At 34.6% G+C, this 18,366-nt stretch overlaps 1 protein-coding gene and 1 pseudogene across 1 annotated transcript; both read left to right on the top strand.

The window, feature by feature from the left end:
• The window catches only part of LOC125681354 (heat shock 70 kDa protein 12A-like), a 28,124-nt pseudogene extending 21,387 nt beyond the window's left edge, over positions 1 to 6,737 (top strand).
• Positions 6,738 to 10,477: 3,740 nt separating this feature from the next.
• Positions 10,478 to 15,278, top strand: LOC125681351 (uncharacterized). Its single transcript, XM_056156702.1, has 5 exons — positions 10,478 to 12,724; positions 13,018 to 13,319; positions 13,463 to 13,585; positions 13,761 to 13,953; positions 14,483 to 15,278. The coding sequence occupies exons 1-5, from the start codon at positions 12,630 to 12,632 to the stop codon at positions 15,009 to 15,011; spliced, it is 1,242 nt and encodes a 413-aa protein (XP_056012677.1). The 5' UTR covers positions 10,478 to 12,629; the 3' UTR covers positions 15,012 to 15,278.
• Positions 15,279 to 18,366: the final 3,088 nt, after the last annotated feature.

Here is an 18,366-nt window from a genome sequence, read left to right as displayed (position 1 = left end):
CTAGGGGTAGGTTGGGGCCACAATAGGGATCAAACATGCGAATATATCAGGGAAATTTTTAAATATGGGCCAAGGTGACTCAGGTGAGCGATGTGGCCCAAGGGCCTCTTGTTTATCTTGTGATCTTGTATCATGGTTATATCGTGACCTTATGGGGCTAGGTTGGGGCCACAATATGGGGTCAAAATTTTTCATGAGAATAAAAATTACAAAAAATCTTTTTAAAATAGCTGAACAACAGCAGGGCCAAGGTGACTCATGTGAGCGATGTGGTCATTGGACCTATTGTTGTATTTTCACAGGCAGGGATTAAAAATGAGCATTTGATCATAGCGCTGGAATCAGAGGCGGCTTCTATCTACTGCCAGTACTTACACATCGCTAAAGAAGACACGTCACCTTCGGTTTAGGATTTGGGAGTCGTCAAACCAGGCACAAAGTACATGATGGTTGACCTCGGGGGTATGTGATCAAGGATTGCCAAAGAAGTTATCAGATTTTCTTACAAATGATTAAAGATTTTTTTGGTTTAGATTCTAGAAACATTTTTGATTCAAATAAAAAATTTTAAACGTGATTTTTTAAATTCATGTCCTCCGTTTTTAGCGAAAGAGGATATTTGTTTGGGTCCGTCCGTCTGTCAGTGTTTCTGTCTGTATGCCTGTCTGTAACACTTAGTTCAGGATGATTTCACAAAGAAATTACATTGTTAATCATGATTCCTTATGACTCAAATACAAACTTATCAATACATTGTATCATTTTTAAGGTAAAAAATATATTGTAGAAAATTTCAGTGGTTCTCATTTAGTTTTTTGTAATGAAAGTTTAACACACGTGTACATATAATAGAAACGACTGCTACTTATCTCGAGGTCAAAACAGGTTGAACGTCAAGGTCACAAATTCATAATTATATATTCTTATCATGCATCAATCAGAGCAAACTGCAAACAACACACCATTTTATCATTCTGGAAAAAGCACAAAAGAAATCATTAAAAATAAGTGAGGGCTTGTATCGCTGAAATCATACTTCTTAAGAAATGTTTTACGGTTGATCGATCCTCATTTGATGTCATAGGTTTTTGCAATTAGAGACCCTCGGGCCTTATCGTTCACCCGAGTACTAGAGAAAAAGCATCACTACTCCCAAGGGCTATGAAATCTAGAAAAAAAATCCTGTTTTGAATACTGTAAGTTGGTTTAATTCCACGTTGTTAAAGTCTAAGCTAAATTCTAATGTTCAGCAACAGTATAAAACAAGATGTGTTCTTAAAACTTCAATGCCCTCAAAAGTGCACACACGGATGAAAGGCTTTACATAATACAATTAAAACATTAAAAAATATGACTAATTTGAACCCATGGGTTGTCAAATTCACCATTTATTTTTTTTTACATTCTTTTCTGCTATTCCTAAGTATGCATTTAGATTTTTTTTACAGTATCAGTAAACTTACACATAGATAATATATACTAAGTTTGGTCCCACCCTGGGTTCAGAATCCCTACCCCGGGGATCATGAAATTCACAATATTGGTAAAGGACTACCTGGGTTTTTTTTCTCTAAATATCCCTTGAGTTTCAATTCAATATCAATAACACAAAACAAGATGTTATTTAAGTGTTTTACACATATATAAACACTAAATTAGTAAGTTTGGCCCCTCCCTGGGGTCAGAACCCCTACTCTGGGGATCATGAAATTTACAATTTTGCTATAGGCTTTCCTGCTCTACATCACTATGCATTTCGTTTCTCTTAAACGTGCGGTTCTTTAGAAGATTTATGAAAAATTGGTCCATGTTGGGCAGTTTTTGTATCGCACCTTAGGCCCCGAGGGTGCAGGAATCCCGAAATTTACAATTTATGTCCTCCTTGTTCCTAAGATGCTTCATACCAAATTTGAAAAGAATTGGAATCAAGAAGTTAAAAATGTCTATTGTTCACACATTTAATAACTGACCATTTTGGCCCCACGCTAGTACCAAAACACCTACCCCTGGGTTCATCAAATTTACAATTTTGGTAAAGGAATACCTGCTTTTTCAAAATATTTATTTAGTTTCAATTTAATATCAATAGCACTAATGAAGATGTTATTTAAGTGTTTTGCACATAAACACTATATAACAAGTTTGGCCCCACCCTGGGGTCAGAACCCCTACCCCGGGGATCGTGAAATTTACAATTTTAGTAGAGGCCCTCCTGCTCTACATCAATAAGTATTTAGTTTTTCTTACACGTGTGTGGTTCTTGGAAAAGAAGATTTTTGAAAAATGGTAAATTTTGGGCAGGTTTTGCCCCGTCCCTAGGGCCCCAGGAGTCCTGAAATTTACAATTTATGTCCCCCTTGGCCCAAAGATGCTTCATACCAAATTTGAAAAGAATTGGAATAGTAGTTATCCAGAAGAAGTTAAAAATGTTCAATTGTTTAGTCACGACGCACGTCGCACGACGACGGACGAATTACTAAAAATCTTTATCAAATTTTAAAATCTTTGTGCATGATAGAAATTTATCTTAAAAATTTTTGGTAAACTATTGATACTGAAAAAGTTTATGTTTTTCATAGATAGTCAATTATTTATAATTTTAAAAATGTTGTCTAGGGCAATAACTCCTATGCTGGTATTTCTTCTACTGTATGTCTATGTAAAGGATATAAGCCAAAAACTGTCCATTCTGTGAGAGAAAGAACTGACCGAGGCCCGTAGAGCCGAGATCAGTTCTTTCTCTCACAGAATGGACAGTTTGAGGCTAATATCCTACTTAAAAAATTACATCTTTTGTTCTAAGAATGGACAGGCTCAGGTAAACCAATTGACAATGATAATTATGAATAAAGCTATTTTTGAATGGTCTGACAATATAACCAGTCTTGAGTGGAGGTCTGTTTCTTTTGTTCACTTATTGGACAGTGTCAGGTAACTAATCTTGTTCTGCAGGTTTTATATTCACTCACTCTGTAGCACTGAACCATATAAACATGTCGTCCTCTGATGGGGAGAGCATTTTCATTGCACAATCAAAATTTAAGGATTTTTTTATGAAAGTACTGCGAATATTATCTTAATGAGTGTTATATTCTGAATATGGAGAGTGAGAAAGTTTTGGAGCCAAATTTGTTCTGGAAAGCATTTAGTTTTCAAATATTAGGATGAGGAAATGATTAACGCCAGCCAAAAGGGAAAAACCCCAAAAACAATAAGCCCATCTCGTGAAGTGAAATGAAATGATTCAGGAAAGCGGGGAAAAAATTATTCAGAATCAGGATATGCTAATAAAGAAAACATTTTTTTAAAAAGCGTTGTGAAGAAGTTTCGGAATGTGCCTCTTGATCTAGCGAAATTTAAATACAACATGGAAATATGTCTTTTAAATTCAAGTTTCGATGCGATACATCAAAGGCCAATGGAATTTTAAAAAATTGTGAATCCTAAAGTTGGAGCAGAGAATTCTATTAAGGGGAAATATCGTTTTAAGTGTTTCAGTGATTTTTCCGATATCTGTGTTGATTCTTACTTGTAGGGAATTTAAAATTAAATTGGTATCTCTTTCACAAATGTATTGTCTTTCTCTTATTTTCAGCCTACCTGTAGACGTCTAATAAGTTATTGGGTTTACCTGGCACTGCCCAATAAGTTGACACTTACTGTCCATTATTTTTAAGAACGGACAGTATCTGTCCTTTCTTAAAAATAATGGACACCAATTGTCAACTTATTGGACACCTACAGGTAACCTTTTCACTAAAAGTGGACTTTCTTCTATATAGAAGCCTAAAAAGACAAAGGATTGCATAACAAAAATGTTTTAATATACATGATTTTCCCCCGATATCCACATTTTTGAATTAGCAGTTTTTAGAAAAACTGATGACATTTAAAATTTGTAATTTTATAAAACATGTTTTTATCTAATTTAATTATTTTGTATAACGAAAGTGTGTGATTTTCTTATGATAACATATACTTCTGTTTTTAAATCACCCGAGTAAACTCAGGTGACCTATTGCAATCGGTTGTCGTCCGTCAGGCGTTAACAATTCAACATTTTTAACTTCTTCATACCAATCCAATTCTTTTTAAATTTGGTATGAAGCATCTTTGGGACAAGGGGGACATAAATTGTAAATGTCAGGTCTCCAGCACCCCTGGAACTGCCCAAAATTGACCAATTTTTAAAAATGTTCTTAGGAACCGCACACATGTAAGAAAAACTAAGTGCATGGTGATGGAGAGCAAGAAGGCCTCTACCAAAATTGTAAATTTCATGAGCCCCGGGGTAGGGGTTCTGACTCCAGGGCGGGGCCAAACTTGTTATATAGTGTTTATGTGTAAAACACTTAAATAACATCTTCTTTAGTGCTGTTGATACTATATTGAAACTAAATAAATATGTAGAAAGAGCAGGTAGTCTTTTACCAAAATTGTAAATTTGATGATCCCAAGGGGTAGGGGTTTTGGTATCAGCGTGGGGCCAAAATGGTCAGTTATCAAATGTGTGAACAAAAGACATTTTTAACTTCTTGTTAACTATCATTCCAATTCTTTTCATCTCTGTCATGAAGCATCTTTGGAACAAGGGGGACATAAATTGTAAATTTCATGATTCCTGCACCCCTGGGACCTTAGGGGTGGGGCAAAAGCTGCCCCAAATTGACCAATTTTCAAACATCTAAAAAATTGCACACGTATAAGAAAAACTAAATGCATGGTGATAGAGAGCAGGAAAGGCCTCTACCAAAATTGTAAATTTCATGATCCCCGGGGTAGGGGTTTTGATCCCAGGGTGGGGCCAAACTTGTTATATAGTGTTTATGTGTAAAACACTTAAATAACATCTTCTTTAGTGCTATTGATACTAAATTGAAACTAAATGGATAGAGCAGGTAGTTTTTTTTTACCAAAATTGTAAATTTGATGATCCCCAGAGTAAGGGTTCTGACCCCAGGATGGGGCCAAACTTAGTATATAGAATTGATGTGTAAGTTTGCTGGTACTGTATAAAATCTAAATGCATACTTAGGAATAGCAAAAAAGGATGTACAAAAAATGGTGAATTTCAATCAAAACCCAGGGTTATGATTTTAGGATGAGTCCAAATTAGTCATATCTTTTGATGTTTTAATGTTAATACACCTACTATTTAAAGACTTTCATCAGTGTCTGCACTTTTGAAGGCATTGAAGTTTTAAAAACACATCTTGTTTTATACTGTTGCTGAACATTAGAATTTAGCTTAGATATTCAGAACAGGAAATTTTTTCTAGATTTCATAGCCCATGGAAGTAGTGATACTTTTTCACTTAGTATTCAGGTGACCGCTAAGGCCTGTGGGGCTCTTGTTGTATATCTGACATCTTTAAAAATGTGGCAACACACAAATTTTCATCAGTTAATAATTAAATCTAACTATATTGAGTTGAAATTGATACAGTATTTCCACTTTCAACCATTAATATTGATAAGTCACATGAGCTAGATCAAACCACCCTAACAAGTCATCATTATATAACATTTTGGTGTAAAGATCCACCTTAATTCTATAAGGGTGTTTCAATCAGTCTGTTGTCTACTCTGTTGAGACAAGCGATCACAGGTTGAATGCCTTACTAAAAAATAAAAATTACTATATGTACATGTATATACCAAAATTCATTTACAGGTGTAACAGCAGATATCATGGTGCATCAGAAGAGCGTAGACAGTAATTTGGAAAAAATTATTCCGGCAAGTGGAGGACCATGGGGAGGAAAATCTGTGGATGATGTCTTTATGAAATTTATGACAGAATTAATGGGAGAAAAGGTTATGGAAGATTTTAAGAAAGAAAGCATGGAAGATTATCTTGAAATTATGAGAACTTTTGAAACAAAGAAAAGAACTATAAAACCCGATAAGGATGGGAAAACAAACATGACTATACCACAAGCCCTTTTTAAGTTATGCACAAAATCAAATGGTGTCAAAGATTTCAAAGATGTCATTGATAAACACGAAAAGCATAGAAATGACGTGAAATACGCTGCAGGAAAACTTAAATGGGAAAACGAATATTTTCGGGGATTTTTCAAGAAAACTATTGACAGCATTGTCAAACATATTGACGAGGTGTTCGAAGAGGACGTTGGTAGAGATGTAGACACCATCGTTATGGTCGGAGGATTCTCAGAATGTCTTCTGGTCCAGGATGCGATTAAAAAGAACTTCAAACAGAAAACTGTTCTAGTGCCAGAAGATGCAGGATTAGCTATACTGAAGGGTGCTGTGTATATCGGTCACCTCTCTAATGACATCCCGCGTACTACACTTCAGAGTTGATAAATTGACTCATCCTCTTGTGACCAAAACATAAGACGTGATTTCCCCACAAAAGGAACTAAATGTACAATAAACATAGGATGGTTTAATTTGTTGCTATGACTGACAAATCCTTGAACAAGTGTTATGTATTCTGACTAACGGATGTAAATATAAGTGTTGATTATTTTATGAATTTAAACAATACTAGTAAGTATCTACTTTATCATTCTTCATATCATTTTCTCAATCGTATTACACACGTGTGTTTACTGCTGTAGTGACACCGAAAACTTTACGCTTAAACTAATCCAAACATTTATGACAATTGGTTAGGATAATATAGAAGTTCATTTCTTTTTTCTATTTCACTTTAGATTTTGCAATCGATCCCATTGAAATTATTTATTGATTAAAAGTTAGATGTTTATGGTGTGCATGGGTTTTTTTTTATTATTGGTTTTTCTCCGTGCTGCGACTTTAGTATTTTATACGTTTTGATGTGAGCATCGTTATATCGATATCTTTTAACACATATCAGTTTTAACTGCAGAAAGACAGGGCTACAGTTCTGCAGTTAATCAGCTTTGATATAATCGAAATATATTTTGCAATCGTGACCTAATCAGACCTAGAATTTGTTACATATAACTCATTATACCGTTCTAACAGCTTTGCGCTGGGTATAATTCGACGTGCACATTTACCCATGCCGTGACAGTAATAAACCTTTCTCGATTGCTATACCCACATTTTCTAAAGCAAGTTCGGGTTTATTGTTTAGTCCGTCCGTCTGTCTGTCACATTTTTCTTTCTCAAACTCCTCTTTTGTAATAACCAATTAATCTTTTGGAATATGATAGGTGGTGTCCTGTAGATGTGCAATGAGGTTTTGGAATTTTCAATTTTACCCTGGGGTAAATGATTTTTCCTTAAAAAACAAACGTGGTTCCCAGAGCTCCTAATACATATTACACAGTAGCCAATTCATCTTTTGGAAGATGATATATGATGTCCTGTAAATGTGCAATAAGGTTTCGGAATTTTTATTTTCACCCAGGGGCCTAAATGGAGAACAAAAAACAAAAAAATAAAATAAAAAATAAAACAAAATAAAAAAACAACAGAAGAAAAAAAAAACTACTTTCCAGAACTCCTCTTACAATTTACGCAGTAGCCAAATCATCTTTTGGAAGATGATTGCTGGTGTGTGTCCTGTAGATGTGCAATAACTTTTCGGAATTTTCATTTTCAGTCTGGGGCCAAATGGGGGTTGGGGGTCACAAAACGACTTTTTTTTCGAACCCCCCCCCCCCACCAAAAAAAAAACCCTCGTTCCCAGAATTCCTCTTACATTTAAAGCGACAGCCAAAGATTACTGGTGCCCTTTAAATGTGCAATAAGTTTTTGGAATTTTCTTTTTCAACTTGAGGGGCAATTGGGTGGGAAAACGACGAACAAAAACCTGCATGGTGCTCAGTGCATTGTGTCATGTACAACAGGAATATATTTACTTTGAGAGTTGCAATGCCAACCATTTTAAAGATATTTGAATAATAAAAGAATTGGAATGACCCCGTGGCACTTGCCAATCAGAACACTCAATGCTTCTTGATATATGCAACAGGAATATATATGGTTTAGGGGTGAGGACTTCAATTGTTTTAAATATATTTCAACAATTATGAAATAGGCCTAGGGTTTGGGGTGATCCCAGGGCTCTTGCCCAACAGAATACTCAATGCATCTTGACATATGCAGTAAGAATATACATGTATATGATATAGGGTATGTTATATGGTAACTATTGTGTCTTCTTTGCTACGACGGAGAGAATATTAAAGGCAAACACTTGCGTGCGCGTATCAATGTCTTTTGACAGCATCTAGTTGTATATTTCATTTCTCTTTAAAAAATGGTGTGACGTGCAAGTCACCTTTAAGATTACCTTAAACTACTTTAAAATGACATCCATTGCCGTCCCAGGTCATTTTATGAAAATCAACAAAAAGTGGAGTCTATCATTATACTTGGATATCAAGTTAAAGAAAAAAATACAAGTTATTAATTCATTTCCAAGAAATTCAGCGAGAGGTTAAACCGTAAAGATGTGATTGAGTCGTTAGTCCGGACAAGGTTTACACTTCAGAATCTGGACCTTGTAGAGATCCAGAAAATCGACTCGTTTGATACTACAAATTGCGCTGAATCTTTATAGTCTATGAATATTAGCAGATTATTACGTGACATTTTATCGATGAAATCTTAATCAATTATACAAAATAGATATTTCAAGAGATTACGGAAACATAATAGGGCCACAGCAGTATCTTTTTATAGTTTGTTATAACAAATCAATAATTTGTTAAAACAGATTAATAATTTGTTATAACAGATTGATAATTTGTTATACCAGAGTATTAATTTGTTATAACAAATTACTAATTTGTTATAACAAATTACTAATTTGTTATAACAAATTACTAATTTGTTATAACAAATTGCTAATCTGTTATTATATAAATATTGCATGTAGTTGAGGGTAACATTGAAAATTTTCACCCCGAGAAAACCATTGTCAACCGAGTTAAGGCGTAGCCGAGGTTGATAATGGTTTCTCGAGGGGTGAAAATTTCAATGTTACCCTCAACTACATGCAATATTTGTTTTATTATACTGAATGCTATGTAAACAGGAAAGCAGAAAAACTTACATCTGTTGACATTTGATCAATCACTGTCATGCGATATTTCGTATATCGATGCGGGTATTCCCGTTTATTACAAACGCTCAAATGACGTCGTCTAACAATCTACGGCGAACCGTATGCGCATAAATTTGACGCATGGGATAATTTTTTATAATATCACCCGTTGTCAAGTACTGTTACCCGTTGCTAGATATTATCACCCTGGGGCGCGTGCTATCTGTTCTCAGAGGGTAACAATATGTTTTTTCAAATGCTTCTCGACCAATCAGATTCGAGTAATTTACATGAAAGTATAATAAAACAAATTACTAATCTGTTATAACAAATTGCTAATTTGTTATAACAAATTATTAATCTGTTATAACAAATTATCAATCTGTTATAACAAATTATGAATTTGTTATTTCAAATTGCTAATTTGTTATAACAGATTATCAATTTGTTATTTCAAGTTACTAAATTGCTATTTAGAATCGTTAATTTAACAAGATGCCCACATGCTTTATTGGTAATCTGAGCAATAGTTAAAAGTGTCACTACTGCAAAAGGCTATGAAATCGATACTAATTTTCCTGGTTGCATATCTAAGCTACATATAATGTAAATTCTATTCATATTATATTCAGCTTTTGCAGATTAACTCAGACTCGGACGATCTTTAAGGCCCATGAACCTCTTGTTTTGCTTTATTGCCACTTAATAGTTACTGTTGTGAATTATTGTAACTTATAAAGCCTTCTAGTACATGATGCTAGATCTGATATTGATCACATAACTTTCAGTTTGCAAGAAATCCATTTTGAAAATGTATGCATGTTCTTGATTGAAAAGTTTTTGTACCGGTGGTATTTCACATTTTTTCTTTAAAACTTTCCCTTCCCAGAAAGGGGACATAGTGTTTTAGTGTGAATTCTTCTTCTTCCGCTTCTCATACTAAGTTTGTCCGGGCCATAGCTTTTTTGTCTTTTGACATAGACCATTGATATGTGGAGACTATTGAGAGAAAATTAACGATTGTCTATTATGATCTCTTGTCGTTGATATTGATAATCTGTTAAATTTGTTATAACAAATTACTAATTTGTTATAACAAATTAGTAATCTGAAATAACAGATTAATAATTTGTTATAACAGATCAATAATTTGTTATAACAAATTGATAATTTGTTAAAACAAATTAATAATTTGTTAAAACAAATTAATAATTTGTTAAAATAAATTCGCAATTTGTTATAACAGATTAGTAATTTGTTATAACAAATTAATAATCTGTTATAACAAATTATTAATCTGTTATAACAAATTATCAATCTGTTATAACAAATTAGTAATTTGTTATAGCAAACTAAAAAAAAAAGATACTGCTGCGGCCCTAAGCATAATAGGGCCGCAGCATTATCTTTTTTTAATTTGTTATAACAAATTAATAATTTGTTTTAACAGATTAATAATTTGTTATAACAGATTATTAATTTGTTATAGAGGGCGAAGCCCTCTCACGGACCGAAGGGCCGTGAGAGCGGAGCTCTCCCTATAGGTAACACGTATATACATGTTTAAAAGGAAAATATAGAAAACTAATGAAAAATTAAACCATACCTATGGAACTTGAAAATTTTGGTCCCAATGGCGTCGATTCGAATACTATAGCGTGGACATGTATTTCTCCATTTTGAATCTCGTGTACCCAAGTTCACGTTATTCTGAGATGTTACATAAAATCCATAAAAGCATGTAAATTTTATTTTCTTAGTCATATATAATCACTCCTCGATTTAAAACGCGAATTGTACAACGTTTCCTATGTTGGTTTATTTGCTAAACACCGACGCTGAATATGACGTCACAATGCACTGTTTACATCAGTTGCATAGCGTTTCCCGCGTTCAATGAATAGGCGGATCAAAAATGTCTAACGTTAGAATACTTTGATTGAGTTCTGTCCTCACACTTTCGGTGCTAATATTTCGGGATAGTTTTTGTCCTGTTATGGATCTAGATACTAATGCCAATATTTTTTGCTTCGCCCTCAAACACGGTCACGCTGTAAGACATATTACCGAGCGAAGCTCGGACGGGTCGAAGGCCCGTCCGCGAAGCAAGGCTCTAAAGGTAACACGTATGTAAAAGAAAAAAGTCAAAATCATCAAAAGAAAAAGAGATAATCTCTATATACATTCACTGAAATTTTCGTGATCCATATGGGCGCCGCCATTTATTTTTTCATTACCTGCTTCAACAGTTATTCGTGTTTTATTTTGAATGCCAATAATAGAAGACTCTGACGTGCAATTCGTAATTTAAACACTCAGTTTGTTCAAAGTGAATAGTATAATTATCATTGTAACAGGTTTTAGCAAATAAATACATATAAAACCGTAATACGACTAAATAGATGAACGAGTTCATGAGTTTCTTTGAATAAGAATATACGATAAAATTACGGTTACTTTTTTACCATTTTGAATTTATTGGTTAATTTTGTTTAGTTTTAACGGCCTTTTTCATTGCATACGGAATGTATTATTGTTGTTTATAATTGTTTGCTTTGAAAAAGAGAAAAAAGTCGAGGCTAAATGTGACGTCATAATGCACAGTTTACGTCGCCTTGCGTTTTATTTCCCGCGTTCAATGAATAGGCGGATCCTGTAAAACTGTTGTCCCCATATGAACCCATTTAATATTGAGATGTTACTGGGTGTTTAGCGCAAGGAAAATTTCATTAAAAATATTTTTTTTTAAAATGAATCATAATCTACCGTACTTAACGGAATTATGATTACCACTTGGGACACTCCAATGACCATTACATGCTTCGCTCGGTCCAACGGTCACACCGTATACATATTAACAAATTAATAATTTGTCATAACAAATAAGCCTTTTCACGATAAATCTCGCACATGCGCACAAATGCTTCCGGACGGCAACCTTCGATCATGTTTACGTTGGTTACATGAATTATAATGGCAAAGCGGGATAATTTGAACAAACTAAAGGTAAATGATCTGAGAAATCTGGCGGTAGATGTTGGCATTGATGTTAAAAGAAAGAAAAAAGAAGAAATCATTCAGGAATTGCTGTTAAGTCAGACTGAAACTTCGATTTTAACACCGATGGTAAAAAAATCTCCGCTAGTAGGATCGTTTCAGGACAGCTTACCACCATTCAACGTTGTTTCTTATGAAAGTCCTGGTTACACGTCCATCCCCACTATAACATTTAGTGATATCTACAGTTATATGATCGAAAGACCAACAACATATGGTGGTACAGCAAGCAATTTCAAGGGCTTGGACAGATCTGTGAAGCACTTTGAAGCCGGTGACGTCCAAGATATTAAAGTGTCAAAGGTAATTTTTTTAATAGACCTATCAAATGAGAATCTTTTTTCCACACCATTTACTCTGATTTGTGAAATAGTCATCAATATTAATTGTACTGGCACATGTATATAAAAAGTGCATGCTCTACATATAGAAAAATTGTTAGGCCTACTGTATACAACATTGTTTAGGGTTGTTTTTTATTTAATCTGTTCAAAGTTGTACACATTCGTTCCAGATAAATAGTTCTGTCCTATATGTCAGAGCAAAATGTCAGGCATCTATGAGGAAACAACAATATCAAGTTTTCATTTGCATCCTGACTACAAATGCAGACAAACCAAATGTACAGCATGGATACTGTCAGTGTCCTATTGGGTAATTTATTTCACCAAATAAAAAGTAAAATTCTTCTAAAAAGCTGGGTTTTAGATAATTAGAAACTTAGCTTTTCAAATTTATACAGGAATCATAATTATGAATTTAAAATGATTTCATATTAATGATATATCTTTTATGATTGTATATTTCTTTTAATCAATTGAAAATATACCACACTTTTCTTCAGAAAAAAAATACATGTATATAGGCGTTTGATTACTCCATTATAACAGATTATATTATTATTATTATTAACATTAATTTTGTTGGTCCTTTTTATGAATTTGTAGGTTAGCACAGGCATGTAGTCACATAGGCGCCCTACTTTTTGCATTGAGTCATGCAAAAACTAATGAGACGACTTCAGAAAGCTGTACATCTCAACCATGTAAATGGATCATTCCTGGGCGACAAACAAAACCAATCGGACCAATCAGCACTTTGTCCAAGAAAAAGCTTAAATTGGCAGATACTGAAGAAAACCTTGATCCACTCGCAGCTTATGATCCTTGCCATTCAGATGACAAAGACATAAATATTAACACCACTCTGTGGCAGTTAAAGGAATTAAGAGATGTCTTTCCACATACAGGTATTAAGGATTGAATTTCAACAGGAAAGATTTACTTGAATAGATATTAGTATTTAAAGATTTTAACAATTTTGTATAGTTAATTTTGAGGAGTCATTATGTCACCAATAAATGTCATTCATAAACATACACTTATTATGTAGGGATGTCCCACTTGTGGAATATACCCGACCATGCCCCAGAAGCCATAAAGGAAATGGAGGTCCAGGATATTGAAGATCCAATGGTGACAAGGATGAAAAATCTTATATTTTGTGAGGATAATGGTAAGGAATGAAAAAATAATTCATATATACTATATAACTATATTGAAAGCTGCAAAATTTATAGATTTCAATTTGATGGACATCAATATTATTTAAGAATATGCAAAATACTAACCATTATATGCATCCTCAGTTTAATATAATGGTTATCTGATGATTAACTTTTACATTTCAGCACCTCAGATTACAATTGATCACGAATTGGTTGAATTTATTGAGACGAGTACAAGAGGCCAGAGGACATCAGAAATGTGGCAGAAACTACATATTGGTCGTTTAACCAGTTCCATATTTGGTGATGTATTGAAAGCTGGACCCAATCCAAAGTCTTTGATCAAGCAAATTGTGGAGGGGTCTAGTCTTCAGAAGTAAGTTGTGATAGTTTATGACTTTATAATACATGGGCATACGTGTGTACATAGGTAATGCGGATTACAAATACAGTGTAACGATAAAACCAGACAATTATTCCATGCTAAGCCCACAATTCCTTAAAGTCAGGCTACATTTAATGTAGCTGGCATTATTCTCCAGGTTAAATATTCATACTACATCTGTACATATAGTATAAATTTGTAACATTGCAAAGTATCCGTGCACTACTAGTCGGGTGTTCTAACTACTGAGCTACCCTGGCTGATATCATTAATTTAATATAAATTGTTGCTTTCATATGTTGATATGGAAAACATAATATTAGAACTAAAATTATCATTATAATGTTATGAATGTAATACATTTATTATGAATGATAACATATGGGGATAAAAAACTTTAATATATACAATGTACTTGATCGCCATGCTGTATTTCTTTTGTCATTATTTTATTTGATATACATATAACTAAAATTGTGCGAGCCTTCTTTCCCTAGGTTAAAGTTCTGTGTATTTATAGGTATGCATCTCTGCCACCAGCTGTTCAGTGGGGACAACAAAATGAAGCAAAGGCACGCTCAGAGTATGTCAATCTGAAGACTGCCACAAACAACAATTTTAAAGTTGAGGATACAGGTCTCACTTTGTGCACAGATAACTCATTTTTGGGTGCCTCCAGTGACGGGAGAGTTTTTGATGGTGACAGCATAGGTGTACTAGAGATTAAGTGTCCATACTCCATCAAGGGAACTCAAGTAACAACAATGGAAGTGAGTGAGATTGTTGCAATGGGATGTCCAAATTTCTGTTTAGAATATAGTATGGAAGGACCACGTCTCAAAAAGAGCGACAAGTTTTATGCTCAAGTTCAGGGAGAAATGGCAATTATGCGATTACCATGGTGTGATTTTGTAGTATGGACAGACGCTGCTCAGAACAATATTTGTATTGACAGAGTGTATTTTGATTCAGAGTTTGTGTCCTCTATGATGCCTAGACTTATTGAATTTTATATGCATCACATTATCCAGTTACAGAGCTCCAGATAATTTCTATTATTTATCTACTTTTAAGATTTTTAATCTGTTCAAATTCTGTTTTCCTGAGATATATTCATAAGAGCAATGTCACTTTGAATTTTATTCTCCTAATGGATAGAAGTAATTCTTTTCCCAATTCAGAATTTGATAAACTTCATAATGCATATTTCTGCAAAGAATCCTCATCCTTAAATATCTGAAGCTCTGAAGTTACATTTACAATGTATTATTTGAACTTATTGCTTTATAAAAGAAAAGTCTGAAAATAAAGTTGAAATTTCATCATACTTGTATATATATATATATATATATTATGCACTTCTGACAGGAAAGACAATTGATTTTTTAAAATTTGATTTAGATAACCACACATATCATTGTTTGTTGTACAGTATACAAATGCCAAATCATGCAATGATCAACATGCATAATCAATAATTCATTAATCAATAATTAATTAAGTTTTGAAAGAAATTATTTCATATCCTTAGAGTTCACTCCTTTTATGCCGACCAGCAACTCACCATCAACATATACAAAGAAAGATAACTCTCATGTAATGAGAGTGACATGAACGTTTTCAGTACATGTTTATAAAGGTATCACACCGGTAATTATTTTCACTATATATTACTATAGAGGGAAAAAAATCATTAAAAAGCAGTTTACAAAATTGATGTCGAATAACTCAGTCAGAAACGTTCTATGTTACCTATCTCATCTGCCGACACCAGAAAAACAACACCCTACGCGGCATTTTCGAAAATAAATTACCCGCAAACAAGACTACCCTCAAATCCACGTGTTTTTCACTTGTGTGTAAACAGCCGGAGCGCACCTCAGGAAGTAGCCTCAGCTACCAACAACAAATAGTTCCTTTGTATACACTTGGTTATTTCTACAAATTACACAAAATTTCCTAATCAGGGGTACAAAAATTAAGAGAAAAGAAGAAGAGGAAATGAGAAAAATAGAGAAAGGAAAAAAATTATGTCTTTAAATATATGGAACTACAATTGACTAAGTTCATTTTGATTGGACAATTACCGGTGTGATACCTTGAAGAGCATGCGTAATGAGGAAGCTTCCTTTTCCAACTTGTAGCTGCTGCGATTAAGGCCACTGACCTCCCTACTCAGCCTAGCCTGCCAGTCATCCCTCTAAGCACTCCGCCAGTTGTGGACCCTCATCAACAGTTTATGGGTAACTTCCCAATTAATGAAAACAGGGGAGAACAAACTTCAGGTGAAAATGTTACCAATACCATACACTCTTATCATGAGCCTGCCATAGCACCACTAGTTAGTGTTGGCGACGAGTTGGCCGTTAGGGGAGAACAAACTTCAGGTGAAAATGTTACCAATACCATGCACTCTTATCATGAGCCTGCCATAACACCACTAGTTAGTGTTTGCGACGAGTTGGCCGTTCACATTGAACAAACAATCAAGGAAAAAATTTGGAACCGAGATTACATTGAATTATCTAAGTTAATACAGTCTGAATTTGAAATTTCCAATGAACAACGGGTTTCAGTTGTCAATGGTCAGCTTGTCATCCAGCCAAAAAATCCACCTAAAAGAATTACATCAATACATACTTGGACAGATGCATTTTTAATCTTCGCAAGTATATACTTAACGAGGCACCCTGTTGATCTCCAGGGCATCCTCAAGTATATGCACATAGTTAGACTGGCAGCAAACAGATCAGTTAGTGGGTGGATCGAATATGATAGGCAATTCAGGCTACGCCTGTCAAAGAATCCTAACATTTCCTGGGGTTCCGTTGATGCTGAGCTATGGCTCTTGTTTATTTCTAACCAAAGCCAATCACCCCCCACTCAACCTACCCATAAATGTTTCGACTTCAACTTTAAGGGTTCATGCCTTCGCCAGCCCTGTAATTACCTCCACTTATGCATGTATTGTAATAAGTCGCATCCTAGATTACATTGTTGGGTCAATCAAAGTAATCCATCTCCTCAGGCTAACATCCCCTCAACCCAGGCAACCGTTAAGTCAGCACAATTTTCGTCCCTTCAACCCCCGAGCACAATCCAATTCCCATCAACGTCAAAGAAATATGGGACCTAGGTTCAACACCCATTAATCATTCCATTTTGAAAAATTACCTTCATGATCATCCTGATACTCAGTTAGTCCAGCACGTTGTGAATGGTTTTAGGCACGGTTTCAGTTTAAATTACACTGGATTAAGACTCTTGGTTTCGGCAAAAAATTTGAAATCTGCAACTCAGCATCAGGTTGAATTACTCCAGATAATTCATAAAGAAATTAGTTTAGGTCGTATGGCTGGTCCTTTTCACCATCGCCCTTTGTCAAATTAAGGTGCAACCCAGTTTGGGTTTTGCCTAAAAAAGATGGGAGTTGGCGACTAATCACCAACTTATCTGCCCCAATTGGAAATAGTGTAAATCAGTTTATCGACCCGAAATTGTGTTCAGTTGCTTACGCATCATTCGATCAGGCTATCCAAATGATTGAAAGGTTAGGGCAGGGGGCATTATTGTGCAAAATGGATTTATCTAGTGCTTTTAGGTTGTTACCAGTACATCCTGCTGATTTTTCTTTGTTGGGTATTTGTGTAGGTGATCAATTCTTCATTGATACATGCATGCCATTCGATTGCTCTATTGCTTGCGCAACTTTTGAGAAGTTTTCCTCATTACTACATTGGATAGTAGCTACTCAATCACACAACAGTAATATTATTCATTACCTCGACGATTTCTTGTTTGTTGGTAAGCCATTGTCTGATCATTGTTATAACCTCTCTATAGTTTTCAGACAAACTTGTCGAGCAATTGGGGTTCCCATCAAGGACAAAAAAACTCAGGGTCCAACTACCAAACTTACATTTCTAGGTTTGGGTATTGACACAATTAGCCAAACAATCTGCTACTTATAGCAGGGCTCTAGACTAATTTACAGAATTTCGGACTAAGTACAACCTTCCATCCTTTTGGCCACCTTCTGTGGACCAAATTGTTTATTACTTAGCTTATCTATCAGCAAAGAACAGATCATTTTCCACAGCAAAATGCTACATAAGCTGGCTAAGTTACCATTTGCAAATTCAAGGTAAAGAAGACACAACCAAAGTTTTCATTGTTAAGAAGATGTTAGAAGGCATGCATCGTTTAAACCCATTAAAGGACATAAGGGCACCTATTTCGTTGCCCCTATTAAATCGTGTTACATTGGCAGTTCCTTCAGTCTGTAAAAATTATTACGAGGCAACTTTGTTTACTGTTGCTTTTCATTTGGCCTTCTTTGCATTACTTAGAGTCAGCGAGCTAACAGTCTCTACAAACACTTCATACGTAATTTCCATTCATGAT

This window comes from Ostrea edulis, chromosome 2, assembly GCF_947568905.1.
Source record: "Ostrea edulis chromosome 2, xbOstEdul1.1, whole genome shotgun sequence".
Lineage (NCBI taxonomy): Eukaryota > Metazoa > Mollusca > Bivalvia > Ostreida > Ostreidae > Ostrea > Ostrea edulis.
The sequence above is the reverse complement of the archived record's forward strand: the minus strand, read 5'-3'. Positions and strand labels throughout refer to the sequence as shown.